Source organism: Molothrus aeneus, chromosome 21, assembly GCF_037042795.1.
Source record: "Molothrus aeneus isolate 106 chromosome 21, BPBGC_Maene_1.0, whole genome shotgun sequence".
NCBI lineage: Eukaryota > Metazoa > Chordata > Aves > Passeriformes > Icteridae > Molothrus > Molothrus aeneus.
Genome location: NC_089666.1, coordinates 7,370,033 through 7,392,550, shown reverse-complemented (window position 1 = coordinate 7,392,550; position 22,518 = coordinate 7,370,033). Strand labels below are relative to the sequence as shown.

Genomic DNA, 22,518 nt, shown 5'->3' with positions numbered 1-22,518 from the left:
CCGTGGCACAACTTTGCCTTCTTTTCTGTAGTGGATGTAGGGACAGAGCATAGAAACAGCTCCTTTTTCAACACTCGTATATCACAAACTTGAGCACAGGTATATTGTAGATAGAAACTGATTTGCTAAGGTTAAAGTAAATCACGTGAAGGATTCTCTATCTACTACACAAGATCCATGCCAAGCTGCTCAACAATTCTGCTTTTGTCAAAACAGAGGGCAGCACACTGACATACCAAATGGAATTGAATTTCCCTTGCTGGACCCTCAAACACACAAGTGACAGTTCCTCAGAGGAGCTTGCACACTCCTTGCACACGACTGCCCCACACCCAGCCCAAGGGCTGGCTCGTGTCCCCTGCATGTGCCACCAGCACACCAGGGACACTCATCAGCTCCTTGCTCACAGGCTGAGCTGGCTGAGGACATTTCCTTTGCTTGGAACAAGAGGAGGACTTGGCAGCATTAGGTTTGCAGTTGGATTTGACGTTAAACGTCTTTTCCAGCCTTAACAGTTCTGTGATTGTCAGATCAGCATCAAAGGAGGAATCCCTGGATTTGTTTTCCTGCTGAACAGATCCTGTCAGGCCAAACACAGCTGGGTCACATCTCACTGCTGGAGAGCGACTTCTTCTCTTCCTGCCTGCTCAGAGGGTAGGAGTCTCTAAGCTCTTTGCTTTCCTGAACCTCCACTCTGTTCCTCTTGGCCATGATCCTGTTGATTTCCATGAAGGTTTTATTCTTGGTCTCAGGAACGATGAAGAAGATGTAAAGCACGGTGGCAACGCAGATGGCACAGAAGATGAGGAAGCTGTAGGGCCCCAGCCCAGCCTAGGGCAGTGAGAGGAGAGAGCAGGGCTCAGGGAACATTCCAGCTGGGAATACCTGCTCAGGCCCTGCTGCACCTGCCCTGCCTGTGGAAATGCTGCCACGGTGAGGTGCTCGTGTTTTAACCTGAACCACTCAAAGCTGGGGACGTTTTAGATTCTGGCTTCTCAAACCAGCACCAGGGCTTCATTGGAAACTTCTGGGAAAGGAGGCTGAGAGCCTGCTCTGTAACTCAAACAGAACTCAGCAGCTGCCTCTGCCCAGGGTAAAGTCAGGGACTGCAGCAGTTTATGGTCACTGCTGCTGGGGGCTCTTTAACTGGACATCCAGACTGCAGAACCTAAAATTGTCCCTTCAAGGCACATCCTGCAGTGGAAAATGGGGAATTTGCCATCTTTTCCAAGCTCCTGAGCTCAGGATGAGATCTGGCAATCAAACTGCTTTCTTTTAAAGCCTGTGCAACAGGCAGGTGTGATGAGAAAATGCTGAGAAACATCAGTCTCCTGCCCATGACACATCCCACACAGGGGATTTGGGAACCAGCAAATGCATTCACTCTCCTCAAAGCCTCTCTGCAAGAACACAGGGGTGAAGAGGCCCAAGTCCTGCCCTGGGCTGGGTTCTTACCTCCATGTAGAGGAACAGCAGCCCCACGGTGAAGTTGCTGAGCCAGTGCACAGAGCCCCCCACCATGAACGCCGCGGGCCGGGACGACTGCAGGAACATCTCCGTGATCATCACAGCAGGAATGGGACCTGCAGGGCAGCTGCAGCTGAGCAGACCCCAGAGGCAATCCCCCCTCCCCCTGAATTCCTGATTAGACTGCTCATCTCAGTGGCAGACAGTGGTTTCAGCTATCAGCAAATCAAACAAGGATTGAGGTATGGTGAGGTAGGACATCCAGGACACAGTGCAATTTAAAGGAAAAAACGGGGCAACTAAATGGCTTGCACAGGGCATGGCCACACAGAGATGAAATTCAGCCTCCCTGCTTGAGCTCCACAAAGGTTTTGGTTGGAAAATGAAGACAGCACCTGGCTTTCCCCAGCCCCTGGGGGAGGCTGTGGGCACTTACTGGGTCCGATGGCATGTCCAATGATGTAGGCAATGACACAGACTATGCTGAGGTAGGACATCCAGGACACAGTGCTCTGGGAGGATTGAAGCACAGGTTAGGGGTGTCTGAACCTCACCTGCACATTCAGAGCACTGCTCACAGTGAGATCTGAGGGCATTCCAGGGCAGTGTCACCCCTCAGTGCCACAATCAGGCACAGAGGGCACAGCCTGGCTCTGACCCTTGCTGCCACAGGGACCCTGGTGCAGCAGGAACAGGGAACATCCTGGGGAGCATCCAGGCAAGCAGCATCACAGCCTTTCCTTAAGGTAGACAGGCAAGCACAGAGACTTTCATGCTGTCCCCTCCTCCCAGGGTGTGGAAGCATCCCCAAAATATTCCAATGGTCTGGAAAGTCCAGAAACCATGGGAGGGACCAGCTGAGCCTTTCATGCATACCTGGAGGTTGAGGGCCAGAGTTAGGAGTGCACAGGAGGCAGAGCACAGCACGAAGCCAGCCAGGAGAAGGATCCTCCTCCCCAGGGATTCCACGATGAAAACCTGGAAGAGCCAGGAGAGGAGAGAGGGGCAGACACCAAGGGCTCAGCAATTGCTGCAGATGTTTTTGTCCAAGGGGCACCACAGGGCATCTGTCATGGAAAACACCTCCCAGAGTGTGCAAATAACACTCTAGTGGAAGGTTTGTGGGTTGAGATGACCTCTAAGGTCCCTTCCAACCCAAACCATTCTGTGACTGCAGGATTCCACCAGCACAACCTAATTTAAACAGGGCCAGGGGAGAGCTCAGAGAGCCCCAGCACAAACTTACAGCCAGCAGAGTCATGACCACGTTGATGGCACCTATTGACACAGTGACATACTGGATGCTGCTGCTGTGCACCCCTGCTGACTCGAAGATCCTGTCTGCATAGTAGAAAACCTGCAGCAGAACCACAGCCCAGTTACTCCATGGCCCATGGGGATCCCCCCTGGGCTGCTTTAAACCCTGGCACTGGTGCACAGAAGCGCCAGGATGGAATCTGCCCAACTCTGGAGACACTGGCTGGGATCTGGGCACAAGCACTTTGCTCTAGAAACACTCCAGGGATCATTAACAGGGCACTGACCCTGCGCCTTGGATTTGGAACTGGCCAGGCCTGACCCAGCCCTGTGTGACACTGGGCATGTCCTGGGTGAAGGGGCACCCCCAGGTGTGTGCCCTGTGCCAGCACTGCCCCAGCCCCTCTGAGTTCCAGCCCCTCTTTGTGTCCCCAGCCCCTGTTTGTGCCCCCAGCCCCTGTTTGTGCCCCCAGCCCCTCTGAGGTTCCAGCCCCTCTTTGTGTCCCCAGCCCCTGTTTGTGCCCCCAGCCCCTCTGAGGTTCCAGCCCCTGTTTGTGCCCCCAGCCCCTGTTTGTGCCCCCAGCCTCCCCCACTCACCCCGTTGACCCCCGAGAGCTGCTGCCCTGCCATCATGACGATGATGGAGATGAGCTGCCACCTGAGGCCCCTGAAGGTGAACAGGCTGAGCACAGAGAACTGCCCCTCCTCCTTCTCTGAGAGGTTCTCCTGGTACATCTCCTGAATCTCATCATCCACGTCCTGCCGGCCCCTCAGCCTCTGCAGAGCTGGTGGGGAGAGCACAGGGAGCTGGGAGCCCCAGGACAGCAGAGCTGCTCCTGCTGCAGAGCAGCACAGAGCAGGGGGTGGCCCTGGGCAGCCGTGGTGGGCACCGGGGCATCCACGCCCCCAGGGAAAGGAGCAGTGTCCTGAGAGTTCCACCCCCAAGAGCACAGCATGGAGAATTTCCCACCCTCGAGCAGCTGCCAGCCTGTCCCACAGCCAGAGCCGGGGCAGGAGGGGCAGGATGGGGCCGTACCTCGCCGTGCCTGCTCCTCGGTGCCCTTTTGGATGAGCAGGTGCCTGGGGCTCTCGGGGAAGAAGGGCAGTGTCAGGAGCTGCAGCAGGGACGGGATCCCAGTGAGCCCCAGCAGCACAGGCCACCCTGCAGCAAGGTCACAGCACTGGGTCAGCTGAGGGAAATCCTCCCCCTGGGCAGCCCCGGACAGGCCCTGGGCCACAGCTTTACCTTCAGCATTCCCAAGGATGCTGTGGAGCCCAAGGATCTGAGCTGCGAGGATGCCGATGGTGATGAAGAGCTGTGGCACCACCCCAACAGCTCCTCTCAGGTTTTTGGGGGACATTTCTCCAAGGAACATGGGAACCACATTGGAAGCCAGCCCTAGAAGTTAAGAGAGCAGTGTTAGACGTGCAGCTCAGCCTTCAGCAAGCTGCTGATTGCCCATGGGCAACAAAAGAGATTCCTGATGAACCACAGGGTGCACAGAAACTTCACACCCAAACCCTTCTGCCTTGAGTGTCTGGGTTATCAGCTCTGGGCAGCAAAGCACTTTTGGAGTCTGCCAGGATTAGCTGGAGCCTGCCTTGCCTGCAGAGCCAGCAGATGATTTGGGGGTGTCTTGCTTTGAGTGCTCAGTGTTCATCCCCCTGAATGCAGCTTTCCCCAGCAGGCTCTGCCAGGAACAGCACAAGACACACAAAGAAAAACTGTGCTGCTCCAGGTTTGGAAACTAACCCCAAATACAAGAGAGGAACTTTTTGCTTCCTCTAAACCAAGAAGAGAAATCAGGATCCAAACGCGCTGATGTGAAAGTGGAAGGAAATGACTTTGTGTTGGCTTTTAGAACTTCCCTGCTTGGTGAGGCTGTGCTGGCCTGTGATGTCTTGCAGGTGGCTTGCTGGAATGGGTATTTATGCTCTAATAAGGGCAGCAGGGACACAGGTTATTTTTAGGAACATTCTAGGGCTGCCCACAGTGACCCCAGCGAGCTGCCAGCTCCTGTGCTGTCAATCCTGGCAGCTCCCAAGCTCCTGGAATCAAATGACCACAGGGAACTCTTTATCTGACATTTCTAGAGCCCCCGGGCTTCAGGAGCCAAAGGTGGCCAGGCTGATATTTGAAAGCTGAAAGGCCTAAAAGGCACAGAAACCAGAGCCACCAGTGCCAGCCCTGCATCCTCCCAGGTCCTCCCCAGGCACAGAAGCCCCAGTTCAGGCCAGGCCAGCCTGAGAAGGACAAGCCAGGGCAGCCAGGCTGGATTTGCTTGGGTTATAAATAACTGCAGGGAGGGATCACATTTAACAAGACCCTTAGCATTTATCCCAAGCTCCAGTGCTGAGGGCAGCTGCCAGGTTTAAGGGAGTCAAAAGCCAAGGTAAAACCATTGGGTTACAAAAAATGGAAAACAAGAAACTGGCTCAGGAAAGCAACATGATGTGTACATGCAGCAATTGGCCAGCTAAGGCAGGAAATTTGTTTTCACAAGCTAGCCCAGCTCATTAACAAACCATGGGGTGTGCCAGTCTCACCAGCCCAAAGCCAATTAATTGAGCCTAAATGCTCTTAGGACCCTTATAGCCCTGGCTGAGCTCGGGGTACCCAGCATGGTTCTGTTCTGTTCCTGAGCTCCAACACAGCCACTCACAGCAGGAACACACAGATATCCTTGGCTTCCCTCTCCCTCTGCAGGAGATCCAGCGGCTCTGAGCCCTTTGCTCTCCCTTTTAACATTTCTGCTGCAGGAAGAACAGTCAGTTCCAGGACTGGATTATTGGATCTGGCAATGCTTTTGATGGATTATTCTGGTTATGTTAAAAAGGAAAGAAGCAGACTATCTGCTTCAAGTTGTCTGGGAAAACAGATTATCCTCAGCAGGCTTTGAGCTGCAGTGCCCAGCAGATGTTTATTGCTGCATTTACAGACACACATCTCCTCCCTGCAGCTTCAGTCCCAGTCCCAGGGCCATTATCTCCCAAAGATCTTCAGTAGCTCTGCACCAGGCTAAAGCACAGCCTTGTCGTGCAGATTCCAAAGCGTGATACCTGTGAGAGCACCTGCTGGGAGAATAAAGCACCTTTACACAGCCAAGGAAATATTTATTGCTCTCCCTTTACCATCCACTTACCAGCAAATATTCCCATGAGAACACGGGAAAGGATGATTACTTCAAAGGTTTTTGCCAGCTCTGAGGTTCCCATGAGGATTGCAGCAGCGATGGAAAAGAGGTTGTTTATCAGCAAAGTGCCCTTTCTGCAAAGGAACAGCAGAACAGAAGATTCAGCTGGGCTTTGCTAAGTTGCAGAAAGATCCCCTCTGTCCAAAACTCAAATTAATCATCATGCCAAACACTGATCAAGGAGGAAATGGCAATTGCCACATTTTCCCTGCAGGCAATGAAGGCTCCCAGAACAAAGTGAAGTTTCTCAGGAAACCTGAGCAGCAGAACCTGGGCCTGATCTGAGACCCCAGGACTTTCTTTCCCCAGTGGCTCAGTGCCCAGCCCATACCAGAACCCCATAAATCCCTTCCCACTGGGGACACAACCCTTGGGGCTGGGCCCAGCTGCCCTCCCTCATCCCACCTGCTTCAGCCCCAAGGTGTGGGAGGGAATTTCAGGCAGCTGAAGGGCTGGGCAAGGTGGAGTCCCCACGAGCTCAATGTTATCTGCTCCCAAAGGAGGGCAGGGCCTCTCACCCACCTGCCACAGTTATTGACCATGGGCCACACCAGCAGTGACCCAAAGAGGCCACCCAGAGGGAACATGGACACAGTGAGAGACCAGAGCAGGGTCTGGAAGCCCCTGTCCATGGGCACCCCTGTCCTCTCCAGGTAGGTTCTGTTGTAGAAGTCCTGCATGTACTGGAAGGAAGCACAAAGCAGATTTGGCACAGGGGTACAATTCCTGTGCTGCAAGGGTTAGATAACAACAGCTCAGAGCCATAAAGCTCTGCCATAAAACTCGGCCATAAAACAACTGTCCTGAGCAAAAATGGGATGGCTGGGCTGGGAAATTAATGCAGGGAGGGATGGAGGAGCCTGGGGAGGAGGAGGAGGATGGAGAAGCCTGGGGTGAACAAGGATGGAGGAGCCTGGGGAGGAGGAGGAGGACGATGAAGAGCCTGTGTTCCTGCAGGCTGTCCTGCCCTTCAGGATGTGCCTGGTTCCCAGAGCTGTGTCCCAGGCACAGAGAGAGGACAAGCCCCCCCAGAAACGCCCAGAAATAATGAATTTAATTGCCATAGCCCCAGCCCTGCCTGGCTCTGCCCTCACCCCACTCACCGGGGCAGGAGAGTTGATCACAGACACGTTGTAGCCGTACTGGAAGGAAGAGCCAAAGGCAGAAATCAGAGCCACCAGGGCCAGGGGAAGTGTCATTTTCTGCAGAGGGAGAGAAAAATACCATCAACACCACCCTGGGAGCGGGTCTGGCTCTTAGGCATTAATAACATTCAGTAAAAACACAGAAATACACAAAGTCTTGCTTTCTGTGTTTTCCCCTTCATTTTGCTGCATCTGAAAGCCCAATGGGTTGTTTCCATTACAACTCATTTTGTTCTGCTTGATATGCCCACAGTCATTAGAGCAATTCACTCTGCTTTGCTGGTATTGATGAATCATTTAGATGATTAATTTTTTTTTCAAGTTACCATTCTTAAAACACCACCCTGCAGGGAAAAAGGTTGTATGCAATTATTCTTTCCAATGTGCAAATTGGGCAGTGCAATAACGCAGGATATTGGCACAGGAAAGCTTTAAAAAGAAGTGATTTTTGCATTAAGCGACCAAATCCCTTTCCTGTTCGTTTTTTCTTCCCCTGCGTTTTGGGATAGAGCTATTTATGGATCTCACTGCTTGCCAATGAAGCCAATTAGAACTCAGCCAGACAGCACCCAGGGCTTGGCTGAGGGGGACAGGAGCTGCACTTTGCACTGGGACAGAGGGGGGAATTGCCATCTGGAGCAGGATCAGCCCCCGTTGTGGGCACACATTCCCCAGGCTCACAAACAACCAGAGCAATTCTCTTTTCCCAGCAGTTTAGCTGCAGTTCAGCCCCCGGGCTGTGTTGACAGAGCTGGGCTGTTGGGGTTTTGTTTGGCTGGGTTTTATAGCTCACTAATGCATTTCACTGCTGCTACATCAATAAAGGCATTTTTCATTTTAATCTCGTTTGCTGCCACCCTCACCAGCCTTAATGGCCTTAATGGCTGCGAGGGTTTTTGTCCCAGCACTCAGCCCAGGTCCCACACGAGTTCTCTGTCACTTCCCTAATTGAACATTTGTCCAAAGAGCTGCTGGTGCTTCCTTCTGTTCCTCAGCATCCCTGGCAGCTCAGCTCCAGGGACCTGCGGAGTTTAAGGTGTCACAGGAGATCAAAATCCGAGTCTGTCTCAGCCTGGAAGGAAGCTCAGGCTTCCAGGTCCGTTTTCTGGGAGGAGGCTGCTGACATTCTCTCATTGGTGAAGAAAAGCAGCTGCCTTGCTCTCATTAACCAAACCCCAGGAGCTCACCAGAGCCACTGGTGTAAATTATTGACATCCAGCACTTCCAAGAAAACCTCTGGCATTCCCCAGCAGGGCTTTGTGCAAGGCTCCCCAGACACTGCTGGGAAAGGCAGCCCCGTCCAGAAGCACCTGCAGCCTAAAACTGATTGGAAAATAGGAAAGAAAACTCACACACAGAAGGGGAAAGTCCCACAGAAGGAGGAATTCCCACAGGAGGAAAAGTCCCAGAGAAGTTATGGGGTGGGAGAGCTGCAGACAACCGCTCAGTGCAACACTGCTCAAACCTCTCAGCCCAAAAGATCATCCTTTCCTCTCTTCACAGGTCCCCCCAGGTGCCCAGGGCTTGTCCTGTGGGTCCCTGGAGGCAGGCAGGCACCGTACTCACCCCCCTGGCACCCCGGGTGCCCTCGGAGCTGTCCTGCTTCCCTCCTTTCATGCTGCTGTGTGGATCACAGACGCTGAGCACAGCTTCTCCCAGGGGGCACAGGACTGTCCTGCACAGAGAAACCCCTCCTGTGACTCTCCCAAACACTTCCAAGCACTGCCAGGCTCTGCCAGCCAGGGTAAGGCTGTGGTTGATCATCCCCTTCCCCTGCCTGACTCTCCCATGGCTGCAATTCCATTTTCTCCCAGCTCTGTCACCAGTGACAGATGATCTTCCACCAGCTGCTGCCTCAAACAGAGGTGGTGCCAATGAGAGGGGCACAGGCTCAGACTTTCCCCAAAGCTGGTACCATGAGCCAATTCCCCCCATATCCAGGCACATGGACAAGCAGAGTCCATGGAGCTGCAGCTGCTGGGCAGCTGGGGGGGCACAGCCAGAGGTGCTCCCCATCAATTGTGGCATCAGGGAGCACAGGGGGCCTGTCCTGAGCCACGGCACTGCAGCTGAACCCCGCCAAGCCCCTGCAGACAAACTGCTCAGATCTGCCCCAAAGTGCTGCTCCCTGTCCTACCTTGCAGGGCCCAGCTGGCTCAGGCGCCCCCGCAGCCCCCGGGGCTCATCCTCCCAGAGCTGGGCCTGTGGCTGTGTCCTCCAGAGCCCTGCAGCTCCTCTCCCTCTCCAGGCAGGAGCTGCCCCCGTGCTGCTGGCTCTCCTCTGTTGTGGGACGGCTTCAGAGCCCCGAGCCCGGTTAATCATCCACTACAACTCCAGAGTTTATCAGAGAAACGTTCACAGGCATCCCCAGCCGCAGGATAAACCAGAACAAAACCTGCTGTTTTACTGCTCCGTCTGTTTTTATTGGCCAGCTCAGAAAAGGCATCTCTTGAGCAACACCTCCTCGGTTCCACGTGCCCTGCACAGCTCCTGGCTGGCTGCAGCATCCCCTGCTCCTCGTGGCAGCAGCGTGCCCAGGCAGGGAGAGGGGCAGAGCCCTGCTGCTCTCAGTCTGGACGAGTTCAGTCCCCACACTCACTGCATTTTCTCTTTGCTTGCATTTCTTTTCAGTGAAGAGCCCGAAGTTGCTGTTCCCAGGTGTCCTGGTGGGGATCAGGCTCCTGTGTCCCAGCCCACAGCTCACTCAGCAGCTCCTGCTGTCCTCACCTTTACAGATCTTCAGCCAGGAGGGAAAATTCTGCCCCAGAGTTGGGGAAACTGCAAAGAGGGCAAATTTCCAGTCCTTCAAAGGCAGCATCACCCCCTAGGAGCTCTTGGCATCTGCTCTGATACTCAGTAAATACAGGGAAGGAGAATTCTCTATCATGGTCTTTAAACTCTGTTCCTGAACTTGAAGAAACAATCTTGAAACATGCAGGAATCAAAGAGATCACATATGTTTGTCATCAGAACCCCTTCATCAGAGTAAATATTTCCTTATGGCAGCAGAACAGTTGGAATATTTTCTGAACACAGCAGGAGTGTGGCAGCAACATCTCTGTGGTTGTAATTGGCACGGGGATGATCCTGGAGGAGGTTGGTGAAGGGAGACAGGACAGTAAATCAGCTCCTTGGGTTTTCAAGGCAGCTGCAGGGCTGTGGCATCTCCAGCAGCTGGGATCCTGTTGGACTTGGCAAGGACAGGGCCAGGAACGAGCAAGGAGCTGATTTTACAGGCATTTACAAGCACGTTTTCCATCTCAGCTGCAGCACATCCCAAGGTTTCACATCTGCTCCCCACCCCAGAGCCTCTGTGCCTGGAGATGTTCACTGCACTGCATGACTCCCCTGCCCTCACCCAGCTCCTGGTGTGCAGGGATTTATTTACCCTCACCTAACGATTTATTTACCCTCACCTAATGATCCATGCTCGAGGCTGGGTCCTATGAAACCCTGATATCTTTGGGGGGGAAAAAAAATGATCAAGAGGACAAACTTGGTTTTCAGGACAGTAAATGTGCTGGAGAAGGGCAGTGGTGGGCTCTAAGATGTGATGTTTGGGCAGGAGCTGGCAGCCAGCCCTGCTGCAGCGTGCTCATTGCAATGCCCACCCTGAGGAGACACCCCACAGAATACATCCACCAGTGACACCTCCTCACCTGCATTTTGGGAAGGAACTGCATGCTCAGGCAGGGATAATTCAACATCCTGGGCCCCTGAGCTACAACCTTAGGCGAAACAAGGATTTCAGAAATTCATGATCTGCCTGAAAACAAGTCATGCACAGACCCTGCTTTACCAGCTGTCCAAATGGCTTCCAGTCCAACAGGGAGAGGGAGATTTGATGCCCAGCAAGAGGAAAGGGCTGGATCCAGGAGGGCTCTGCAGGGAACAGCAGCAGAGCTGGGCTCTGGAACCAGAACCAGAGCAGATCCTGGTTGTGCTGCACAAATGCAACGCTGGGCAGTGTCCTGGTAAAGAAACTGACCTTTATTTTGTAAAACTCGGAGAAAATACTTAAAAAACACAAGCAAAGAGCTGTGAATGAGGTAAAACATTATCTGCAAATGGCACACACAGCCCCAGCCCCTGCCCAGTGTGATCCAGCAGTCCCAAGGCACAGACAAAGCCCAGGAGCTGAGCTCCGGGCCAGGCACTGCCCTGCTGGAGCCTGGGGCACATCCCCAATCCCTGGGGACCTGCAGGGCTCTGATTCCCTCGGGAGAGCCCCAAAAACCCCAAAAACCCCAATGGTGACAGCCCCTAAACACCAGAGAGGAGGGACCAGCGTCCAGAGGCACCATCCAGCAGCACCACAAAGTGAACATTGTCCTGTCCCAGTCCGAGTGCAGAGCAGAGCCAGGCTGGAGCTCCCGGGGCTCTCACCTCCACTGAGGGCCGTGCCCAGGACAGTCCTTCCAGCAGCTCCTGGAGCCTCCTGGCTGGGGTTTGTCCACCTCAGAACTCACCACATCAGCCTGGGCAGGCAGCAAACGACAGACCCCAGCCAAGGGTTCGGCTTCCCGGAGGGAAGGAGGGGAGACAAACAGGAGCGCAGCGCGTTCCAGGGGATCCCGACACAGCCCAGCAGCTCCGGGACCTGCCCGGGGCTCAGCCTCTCCAGCGCCGCTTTCCCCGGGCTGCAGCTCCCTCTGTGGGGCTGTCACAGCAGCCGGCACCTGCAGGGACAGGGACAGGACAGGGACAGAACAGTGAGAGCCACCCCAGGGACAAGGACAGTCACTGCAGGGACAGGGACAGAACAGTGAGAGCCACCCCAGGGACAAGGACAGAACAGTGACAGTCACTGCAGGGCACCTGCAGGGACAGGGACAGGACAGGGACAGAACAGTGAGAGCCACCCCAGGGACAGGGACAGAACAGTGACAGTCACTGCAGGGCACCTGCAGGGACAGGGACAGGACAGGGACAGAACAGTGACAGTGAGAGCCACTGCAGGGCTGTGCCAGCACCCTGCACCTGCAGGGACAGTGACAGGACAGTGACAGTCACTGCAGGGACAGGGACAGAACAGTGACAGCCACACCAGGAACAGGGACAGGGACAGAACAGTGACAGTCACTGCAGGGACAGGGACAGGACAGTGACAGTCACCCCAGGGACAGTGACAGTCACTGAAGGGCTGTGCCACCACCCCAGGGGCAGTGACAGGACAGTGACAGTCACTCTGTGGGGCTCTGCCACCATCCTGCAGGGACAGTGGCAGTCACACCCCCCAGCTGGAAATGTGACCCTGGCCCATTCCTCCCAAAGCATTTCTCAGAGCTCTGTAATGGAAAAAGGCAAACTGAGGGCATGGAATCTGTTTTGATTCTTTTTGGTGTTGTTTTTTCTGCTGTTTTGTTTTCCCTTAAGCCAAGCTGGTGACAATTCTTTCTCTCTTCAGGGCTGGCTCCAAAAAAACTGAACACAGCACGATACTAAGTTCTCATAAAATTTAAACACTTCTACCTTTCTGCAAGAAGTGTAACACATCTCCTCTTTGCAAGCCTTGTGGGACTCGCAGGAGGTTGGGCTATCAAGGTTGCTATTTAGCTTTCAGAAGTTTTTAAAAGGAGAAAAAACAACTCTTGGAGTCATCTATGGCACAGATGAGAAGCTTCCATCTGCCTCCCAGAGACTCCAGGGAGGCTGAGGAGCAGAACCACCCAGCAGCCCCATCAAACAGGCTCAGGGATGTTTACACAGCCTGTGCCCATCAGGGTTTCAATGTACTGATGTATTTATGAAGTGAATGCCAAGGCTTCAGGGGAGAGCAGGAGCCACCTCTGCCCACAGAGGCATCCCCTTGTGGGGAGAACTGGGAGCACCAAACATCTGATCTGATGGAATGTGTGTGCACGTGGCATTTCCCATTAAAAACAGCCCCCAACTCCTCTCCAGCTCTGCCTGGTGCCCCGTTCCTGTGGGCCAGACAGCCCTGCAGCTCCGTTCCTCCTTCCATCCTCCTTCCACAGACCCGGGGAGCAGCCCAGGGGGAAGGGAGCTGAGCAGCTCTGTAAAGGGTTTGGGGGCTGCAGAGTCAGACAAGGAACCCCAGAGCAGCAGCAGCAGAACCCCCTGGGACTGCTCCCTGTACCTGTCCCTGTGCCCTGTCCCTGCTCCCTGTCCCTGCTCCCACCCCTCCCATGGGAGCACGGGCAGGGCAGGAGGGGGAAAGGCTCTGGAATTACCATGGGAGGAGGAAAGGCTCACACTGGAATTACCATGGGAGGAGGAAAGGCTCACACTGGAATTACCATGGGAGGAGGAAAAGCTCTGGAATTACCATGGGAGGAGGAAAAGCTCTGGAATTACCATGGGAGGAGGAAAAGCTCTGGAATTACCATGAGAGGAGGAAAAGCTCTGGAATTACCATGGGAGGAGGAAAAGCTCTGGAATTACCATGGGAGGAGGAAAGGCTCACACTGGAATTACCATGGGAGGAGGAAAGGCTCACACTGGAATTACCATGGAGGAGGAATCAGCAGCAGCCAGGGCCAGCTCAGGTGCTGGGCAGCAGCGGCTTCGGCACGTCCAGGTCCTCATCCTTGTCCCCATCCCGGTGGGTCTGGGGGTGCTGCCAGGAGCTGGGGGGGCCCTGGCCAGGCCAGGGCAGCCCTGCAGAGGGGCTGCAGCAGAGCAGGGCCAGCAGGCGGCCCCGCACTGCCCGGGTGCACAGCACGAACAGGATGCAGTTGGCTCCTCCTTGGAAGGTGTTCCCGATCCCCTGCGAGGGCAGCGCAGCAATCACCAGGGCAGCCCCAGAGAACAGCTCACACCACGCCACAGGGGCACAGCCACCGCCTCTGGGCACAAGGGACTCAGAGAAATGAGGGGTTTTCCCCAAAAAGCACCCAAAAGCAGAGCAGGGGCTGCTGTGTGCTGGCGCTGGTGTAGGGCAGGCTTTGAGGACAAGCAATTCAGAAAAATGAGGGTTTTTTCCCAAAAAGCACCCAAAAGCAGAGCACAGGCTGTTGTGTGCTGGCACCGGTGTAGGGCAGGCTTTGAGGACAAGCAATTCAGAAAAATGAGGGTTTTTTCCCAAAAAGCACCCAAAAGCAGAGCACAGGCTGTTGTGTGCTGGCACCGGTGTAGGGCAGGCACAGGCTGAGCCCTGCTGGAGGACAGACAGCACAGCCAAGCCAACATTCCCGCTGTCCATCCCTGGCAGTGCAGCTTTCCTCCGCAGCCACTAGATGCTGCTGGAGCAGCTCCTGCTGCATTGCTGCCTCTGCTGCAGCGCTGCTGCTGCTGCCCGGGCATCACCTGGGGGCAGCAGCTGCTCCTGCAACGCCCGGTGCCACCGAGAGGAGCCACACTGGGGGCACCCGCCCTGCCCTGCCCCGGCCCAGGGATGCATTCCCAGCCAACACTCACGTGCAGCACGACCAGGACGGGGTTCTGCACGGCTGGGGAGTCGCACAGGGTCAGCACGAAGCGCACCGTGCTCCAGATGCGGAGGAAGATGAAGATGAGGGGGATGAGGATCAGCTTCTTGTCCGCCACGCTGGTGCGGGGCCGCAGGGCAGGGGCTGCGGGCAGGATGGGGCGGTACTCGGAGAGGGCAGCGTGCTGCAGGGACAGGGACGGGGACAGGGACAGGACAGGGGTGAGCAGGAGCCTGCAGACGTGGCACAGCCCCAGGGCCCCTGCCCAGAGCCAAGGAACCCTCAGGAGGGGAGCAGGGCTGCGGTGAAGAGCAGCAACCACTCTCTGCCTTTGGGGACAGTGACATTGCTGCTGAACGCAAGCAGGGACAGCTCCCTGTGCTGCTCTGATCCCGAGGTGACAACGGGGCCAGCCACCCCCAGCACTGCCCCCAGCCCTGGGGAGGGACAGGAGGGACAGCAGCGTGTCCAGCCCTGTCCCCAGCCCTGTCCCCAGCCCTGCTCAGGGACAGCAGCGTGCCCAGCAGTCCTGGCAGAGGCAGGAGCCGGGTCAGGTTTCCAGCAGGTCACGCTGCTATCTGTGCCCAGGCTGGGACACCGTGTCCTGCCTGCTGCACGCCAGGTGATGCCGACAGGCACCAGCAAACCCCCCCCCCCCAGCTCTGCTCTGCTTCCCTTCCCTTCCCTTCCCTTCCCTTCCCTTCCCTTCCCTTCCCTTCCCGGGCTGCTGAAAATCACCTCATTCTTCCAAATCATCTGCAGGATCCTGCCCTAACCAGGGCTGGGCTCATCCCCACCACCACCACCACAGCTGCACCCCAAGCAGAGGCAGAATTTCCAGAAGGACACCTACCCACACATGGGGCTTTTTCCCCTAACCCAGCTGAGAGAAAAAGAATCTCTGGGTGCAGCTCCCTCTGCCACTGTGATCTGGATTTGTGTGCTATGCAAATGCTGCCCTAGATGCATGGATTCTGTGTGTTCTCAAGGAACAGAACAACTGAACTCTGAATTCCAAACCCTGCCAGGACAGGGAGTCTCCTGTATGGAGCCCAGAGCCATCCAGTGCCTGGACTCCCAAATGCAGCTTTGAGCTGCAGCACAAAATAACATTCACAAACACAAACTATCACTAGAGACACTAAAAGGACTGGGGATTGAGAATTCCAACCTTGGTACAAGTGGAACTGCAGAAAACTGATTAAAGCTGAATTCGTCCTTCGCATTCTGTTTCAATTCTTACTGTAGCATTTCCCTCATGAGCATCCCACAACCCCTGCTCGTTTTCAAAGGGCTTTTGCCTTCTGCTCGTGCCGAGTCCCTGTGTGATGGTGCTGCTGGATCAGGGCACTGCTGCTCCAGGGACATTTCAGTGCTGTGAAGCCCCTCCTGCCTGAACAAGGAGCGAGACGTGCAGAGTGTGGGGGGACAGAACCACCCAGCAAATACTCACAGCCCTGCTAATGTGCTTCCTGATGAGGAGGTAGAGCACCGGCAGGGTGACATAGGCCAGGATCTCCCAGAGCTTTCCTGCCAGCAGCATCCACAGCAGCCGATCCTCGGCGTCCAGGTTGACCCAGCACCAGCCCACGGAGACGTTGGAGGCATCGTAGCCGATCTTCCTGAGAGCCACAGCAGCCACCGTGATGGCCAGGGGGACACCCCAGCTGGGGGGACACACAGGGAGGGGGCTGAGCCGGGCACCTCCCCAGCTGAGCCCCCACAGCTCAGGAAATGGTGGCAGAGCCGGGCGCTGTCCCACAGACACCTGCTATGGAAAATCCTTCCCTTAGGATTCTTTCTCCTGAGGAGCTGAGAGGCCTCAGGAACAAAATGCAAACAATGGTTATCTGCTGCTGTGGGATGCAACAGGGGCATCTGGGATTGGGCTCATGTGGTTGTTTCTAATGAATGGTCAATCACAGCCCAGCTGTCTCGGACTCTCTGTCCAAGACACAAACCTTTGTTATCATTCCTTCTTTTTCTATTCTTAGCCAGCCTTCTGATGAAATCCTTTCTTCTATTCTTTTAGTATAGTTTTAATATAATATATATATCTTAAAATAATAAATCAGCCTTCTGAACCATGGAGTCAGATCCTCATCTGTTCCCTCAGACCCCTGTGAACACACAGGGACTGTCCCCCAGAGAGGATCCCAGTGCTTATCCCAGCCCAGCAGCAGAGAGGGAAGTGCCAGCAGGTCCTGGGCAGGGAATGATCCAAATCCACTCCTGGGGAGCCTGTGGGAGTGTGAGCCCAGCCCCAGGGCAGAGGGGCAGGGATTGCTGCACTCCTGGCCCTCCCAGGGCAGCAGGACCCATCCCCACCTCCTGCCCTTCCCCACTCCCCCCTGGACACAGGGAGGGGGGATTACACAGGGCCAGGGCACTGTAAAATGTGATTTTCCTGCAGGACACAGCCAGCTGATCCTGAGCTTTCAGAGCACAAGCAGCCAAGTCCCACCTTCCTATTCCAAAGTGAAATTCTGCACTCAAAGAAATCCACAACTTCATTCTGTCGGTGGTGTGTTTGTTTGCTTTGCTTTTAAGTGGAGATGTAGTCAGTATATTGGGAGCAAAAATATGATTTCTGAAGGGTGAAGAGGCAGGGAAAAGTACTGGGAGTAACAGCAAAAAGCTGAGAAAGCAAAGAGGAGCCACATCCATAAAACTTGGAGCTGTGACTTTGGCTTCTCACTTGATGGCAGAGGCAAACACAGGGAAGCATTTAGAAGAAAAATAACTGTGGTGACACACTTGAATGAAGTCACTCAGCAGCTTGGGCTGCCCACAAGAAGCCATGAGGAAGAGCAGAGGAATCCCACCGGCCCAAACAGGAATTCCACCAGAGGAGTGCCCTGCATCCAGCTGAGTGTGGCACCTGCCACCCCAGGGCCACCCCAGCCCAGGCTGGGCTTCCAGCACTGCCCTCCTCTCTGCCAGGTGCACAGAAAACAAATCCATGACGCCTTCCTCTCATACAGCCCTCCTCTGACAGCCTGGAGCGGCTGCAGGGAGCATGGAGAGGATCTTGCCCCCAAAACTCAGACTCCAGACCAGGTAGGCAAAGAGCAGCTGCCTCGAGCAGATTGTCTGGAACCCCACAGCCCAACTGTAGCACCAGAGATAATCCCATGATATTAGATTTCAAAAATACCTCATTTCCTACTCTTAAATAATGTCTGGATTCACCTACTGACAAAATAAACAAATATAACTGTAAGGCTGTAAAAAACTTTAGAGTCAACTGTGCAGCCCGTGTGGAACATTTTGTCTCAGGGCTCAGCTCAGAACAGGCTATTCCAAGCCAGGGCTGTTATTTAAGGACAGTGGTGCTGCAGGAAGCCCTCCCCACTCTGTTATCAGAGCAGACTTCTAAAAACATCCCAAACGTCACCACCACCACGAAAGTTTCCACACAGTTCAGGAGCCCTTTTGGTGAAACTGGGGATTTCTCAGAAAACAACTGCAAATGCAAAGACATTCCACCCTCAGCACTGCTGCAAGGACTGGGCACTAAGGTAAAGAATTCAAGAGAAATGGCACTTCCTAAAAGAAACCATGCAAAGGCACAAAGGCAGCAAGAAAAAGGAAGTGAATGGAGAAACTAATTTTACAGGATTTTACAAATAATGATCTCAACAGTGAGCTGAAACTGCAAAAGAATGATGATAAAAGCAGGTGAAATGATGGTGTGTGGATGTAAGGCAGGACAGTGAGCACAGACACAGAGAGGCCACAGGAGGAAACAACTCAGCACTGAGAAAGGGACTTAAAAACCTCCAGGAGAAAACTGGGGAAAGGAAGAACAAAACCGCTGCATGAACAGAAGTTAATCCTCACTGGAATAGCACTCTGGGATCAGATGGACATTTACCACTGACACCAGGCAAAAGGATTACCAAGAGAGGGAAATCAGAGAGGACCTAGGGAGGAATCAGACATTTCTGTGAAGTTCAGCTCCATTTCAGCAGCTGGAAAGGAGAACTGAGACTGGAGATTCAGTTGTTCTCAGGAGCTCCAAAGTGACAGATTCAGGAGGGCTCCCAAATGTCAGAGCTTTCACTGAACTAGGAGTGGAGGAACTGAATCAGGACAGATCATCACCCAAGGTGTGCGTGAGCACTGAAATAAAAGGGATAACAGAGAGCAGAAATATCCCCCTAAATCCCAAAGAGCAATTCTGTAGCTGGGCTTCTCCACAGCACACCTGGATGCAAACACTGGGAGGGAAGGGAAGGTGACTCCTCCTTCCTGTACAAAGGCTGGAAATCCAACCTGCAAGGCAGACACAGCAGCATTTATTCCTCCAACGCAGCTCCTGGTGGTTTATGAATAAAAAACCCCTCCAACCCAGCAGATCTTTGCACAGCCACACCAAAACAAGGCAAGGTGAGGACGCTTCTCATCCAGCAGCGTTCAGCTCAGCTTGCCCTGCTTTTCTGGGGTCAGATTGCCCAATGAGCACATTTTGATTTGTGCTGCACTGCTTTTCCCCCCTGGGGGCTCTCCAAGCAGGTGATTTGCTGTCACCTGCCTGCACAGGTTAGCCAAGGAGCCATCCTGTGGCAGGCAGCTCCTTCTGGGGACAGGAATTTGCAAGGAGGGAAAAATCCTGGGCATCCCAGGCAGGTCCAGGAAGGAGCTCTGAGCACACTTTGTAACCAGAACTCCAAATCTGCCCCAGTCCAATCCTGCAGGAGGCAGCCCAGGAAGGAGTGAGATGAGGAGTAGGGCATGAAAGGAGCCCAGGCACCCCATGGACATGAATAGATATGCATGGTTATAAATGTGTATTTATATATATATATATAAAACATATATTTTAATATATAACATGAATAGAATATTTTATATATACATGAATATTTTATATATATATAAAACATATATTTTAATATATAACATGAATAGAATATTTTATATATACATGAATATTTTATATATATATATAACATATATTTTAATATATAACATGAATAGATATGCATGGTTATAAATGTGTGTGTATATATATGTATTTCATATATTTTAATATACAAGTATGCATATGATATAGATTTTTTTAAAGTGTATTTATGGTTAAAATGATCTGCACAGCCTGATCATTTAATGAAAACCCTTCAAAATATTGTCAGCAATTGGCACCAAAAGCCAAGCAGGAAACAACCCCAAGGTGGGCTCTGCCTGGTCCATTCCTCAGCCCAAGTTTGGATGAACTTCTCTCACAACAAAGGTGATGTTTTCCAGCAGGTGATACCCGACCCTGGGAAATTCAGCAGCAGTGAGGCAGCCTGGCCATTGGCACTGCCAGAACTCACATTCTGCAGCTACCTAAGGGCTCCCAAAGCTGGCTGCAGCCTTGTTTTCAAAGCTCATCTGAGCTCAACAGGTTTAGAACCAAAGCAGAGGCTGCTGCAGCTCTGCAGCCTGGAATTGGTGGATGTGTTCCCACAGGAATCCCTGTGGCACAAACCTGCCTGACGGGTTTGAGCCACGGTGACATCCTGACTTCCCTCAGGAAAATTCCAGGTTCTCCCTTCCAACATGTGTTTAGTCAGCTCCATCACCCAGCACTGGGCCCAGAATTTAATTTCTCAGGTAACTACCAAAGTGCAGAGAAGGAAAGCAGGGTGATGTGTCACGAGGGGATGGGCAGAGAACACGTCCCCACTTGTTTTCTCTGGCTTTTCAGACACATCATAAAGCAGAAACACCTTTAAACACTGGCTCTGCACAGAGCAGGAGGGGTTTGCCAAGCAGAACCTGATCACAGGTGCTCAACAGCCTTTAAATAGAGCAGATGGTGCTGATCAATAGCAAGGACCGAAGATGGCATTTCATTTTCATTGTAAAGAACTGAAAATAAACTGAACAAACCCCCCCGGAGCACCTCTCCCTCCGTGCCAGGGGTAGAGCAATCTCCCTCGCAGGAGTTTTAGTTTCCAGGCAGTGCACAGACTGCAGCCAGCACTGTTTCAGTGCCTCTGTTTCTCTCCACACTTGGTGGCTGACAAGGCTGAGGAGCATTGAACCAGATGGAGAAACTGAAGCACAGACAAAAGCCACGCAGGCAATTAGCAGACGGGAAAATCACAACAAGACCAGATTTGCCTGAGCTCTTTGATGTGCCTGATGGAGCCAGGATGCCCAGGAAGGAGCCAGACTTGGGTTTTACATCCATTAAGCAACACGTGGCTCTTTAGCAGCACCCTGTCCTTACCACAGCTCTCAGAGTGCAACTCTCCTTTGCTGGAGGTGGGAAAACAGAAATTCTGCTGCAGTGCACCTTCCCCCAGCTCCAGCAGCAGCCTGGGGTGCCCAGGGCCCTGTGCAGCCCCCCAGCCCCTCACCAGCAGCAATTCCAGGGCTGGAGCTCCTCCCTGGCTCACACAGCCCCAAAGCCTCTCTGCCCATCCTCACCTGGACTCAGCTCTGCTGCAACCATCTGCCAAACGATGCTGTTTGAAACTAAAGGTGTCAAATACTTGACTAAGAAACCAAAGAAAATTCTCTACTTGTCCTGAGGGCTTTTTTTTTTTTTTTTAATTCCCTTTTAAAGCAGATCACTGCTCTTATAATTTATTGCAGAAGCTTGGCAGCACAGGGGACTAAGGGATCACTGTTTTGCTCAGCGTGGACGTAGCACATGATTCCACAAGCTCCAATTGCATAATGAAAGCTTTTACTAAACATGATGTGGAAAATCAGCGCCCTAAATAGCAGAAACTGAGACATAAAGCCACACTGTGGACTGGTTTGTCTTGCTTTCAATCAAACATGCCAAAACAACCTTCGGAGCGCTTCCCTAGCAGTTTCATCACTTGTGAGGAGCATTTTCCTGTGAGTGTGGGATTACAGCAGCCTGCCTGGGCAGAGGGGGAGGATCCACACACCAGGCTGACAGGGGAGTTGGGGACCTGTGGAAACAGATCCCAAACACAGAAGCTTGGGCAGCAGCGGGCAGGTATCACAGACACAAGGTTTGTTATATTATTTCCACAACATCAGAGCAGACTGCAGGGAAAGCAAAGCCAGGATTTCCAGTCACTGGAACTTGCCAGAGATTTTTCTAAGTGACCTTGAACAAAAAACCTTCAACTTTTCCACGTCTCCAACTGCTCACTTGGGAAGGGAAAGGGGGAACAAGCAGGGTTGGTCAGTTTAAAGACACCAAAATCCCTGTTCAAAAGGAATCTGAGGGGAAGAGGAGGAGAGGGAAAGCGCAGAGAACTCAAGGGACACCCAGCGCAGGCTGGGGGCGCCTGGGGGTCCCAGCACAGCCCACAGCACCCACCTGACGGCGTGGAAGCCCCAGAGCAAGCCCTGGCCCGCGGGGGAGCCCCTGACGATGCTCAGGTACAGGTAGAGGGCGATGGCCATGGTCCAGAAGAAGGAGCTGGTGTTGGCGAAGGTGGACAGGGCTCCCTGCAGGACGCAGTCCCACGAGGTGCCCTGGAAGTCCCTTAGCACGCCGTAGAAGTAGGAGAGGGCGGAGAGCAGGTCGGCCAGGCTCAGGTGCAGCAGCAGCTGCCGCGGGCGCGTCCGCAGCTCCGGCCAGAGCGCCTGGGAGCAGAGCAGGAGCGCCGAGCCCGCGCAGGACAGCGCGCACGACAGCAGCACCGGCACCCGCTCCGCCAGCAGCACCGGCGTGGGCGGCAGCGGGGACGGCATGGCGGGGACAGAACGGGGACAGAACGGGGGGACAGCGGGGACAGAACGGGGATAGCGGAGAGGAGCGAGGGGACAGCGGGGGACAGAGGAGACGAGCGAGGGGATAGCGGGATGGGGCGAGGGCACCGCGAAGGGAGCAAGGGGACAGAGGGATGGAGGGAGGGACAGCGGGGGACAGAGGAGAGGAGCGGGGAGACAGCGGGATGGGGCGAGGGCACCGCGAAAGGAGCAAGGGGACAGCGGGACGGAGCAAGGGGACAGCGGGGGTTCAGCAGCCCCGCGGGTCGGGCGCGCTCTGCCGGAGTGTCCGGTCCGGCCCGGCCCGGCCGCAGCGCTGTGTCCGCGGTGACCGGAGCCGGCACCGGCCGGGAAGGCAGCGCTGTGTCCGCG

General features: G+C 54.0%; 2 protein-coding genes across 2 annotated transcripts; both read right to left on the bottom strand.

Moving 5' to 3' along the window:
- Positions 1 to 77: 77 nt before the first annotated feature.
- Positions 78 to 10,013, bottom strand: LOC136565374 (solute carrier family 2, facilitated glucose transporter member 5-like). The gene is made up of 13 exons (XM_066563931.1): positions 9,201 to 10,013; positions 8,630 to 8,738; positions 7,022 to 7,120; positions 6,441 to 6,601; positions 5,868 to 5,992; positions 3,971 to 4,123; positions 3,761 to 3,886; positions 3,322 to 3,509; positions 2,714 to 2,824; positions 2,344 to 2,445; positions 1,904 to 1,979; positions 1,456 to 1,583; positions 78 to 831 (listed from the first exon to the last, which is right to left on the bottom strand). Exons 1-13 carry the CDS (start codon positions 9,383 to 9,385, stop codon positions 604 to 606), a joined length of 1,791 nt encoding a protein of 596 aa, XP_066420028.1. The 5' UTR covers positions 9,386 to 10,013; the 3' UTR covers positions 78 to 603.
- A 1,663-nt stretch (positions 10,014 to 11,676) lies between these two features.
- Positions 11,677 to 22,128, bottom strand: GPR157 (G protein-coupled receptor 157). Its single transcript, XM_066564102.1, has 5 exons — positions 21,752 to 22,128; positions 15,908 to 16,121; positions 14,444 to 14,638; positions 13,535 to 13,793; positions 11,677 to 11,742 (listed from the first exon to the last, which is right to left on the bottom strand). Exons 1-4 carry the CDS (start codon positions 22,126 to 22,128, stop codon positions 13,569 to 13,571), a joined length of 1,011 nt encoding a protein of 336 aa, XP_066420199.1. The 3' UTR covers positions 11,677 to 11,742; positions 13,535 to 13,568.
- Between the last annotated feature and the right edge of the window lie 390 nt (positions 22,129 to 22,518).

Coding starts and splice junctions, on each gene's coding strand:
- LOC136565374 (XM_066563931.1), bottom strand. CDS start 9,385: ATGATTAACCGGGCTCGGGGCTCTGAAGCCGTCCCACAACAGAGGAGA. Junction 2,825..3,321: donor AGCTCTCGGGGGTCAACGGG/GTGAGTGGGGGA, acceptor GTTCTGCTGCAG/GTTTTCTACTATGCAGACAG. Junction 832..1,455: donor TGCTGTTCCTCTACATGGAG/GTAAGAACCCAG, acceptor TCACTGCCCTAG/GCTGGGCTGGGGCCCTACAG.
- GPR157 (XM_066564102.1), bottom strand. CDS start 22,128: ATGCCGTCCCCGCTGCCGCCCACGCCGGTGCTGCTGGCGGAGCGGGTG. Junction 16,122..21,751: donor TGGGGCTTCCACGCCGTCAG/GTGGGTGCTGTG, acceptor GTGTCCCCCCAG/CTGGGGTGTCCCCCTGGCCA. Junction 13,794..14,443: donor CCGTCCTGGTCGTGCTGCAC/GTGAGTGTTGGC, acceptor CTGCCCTCGCAG/GGGATCGGGAACACCTTCCA.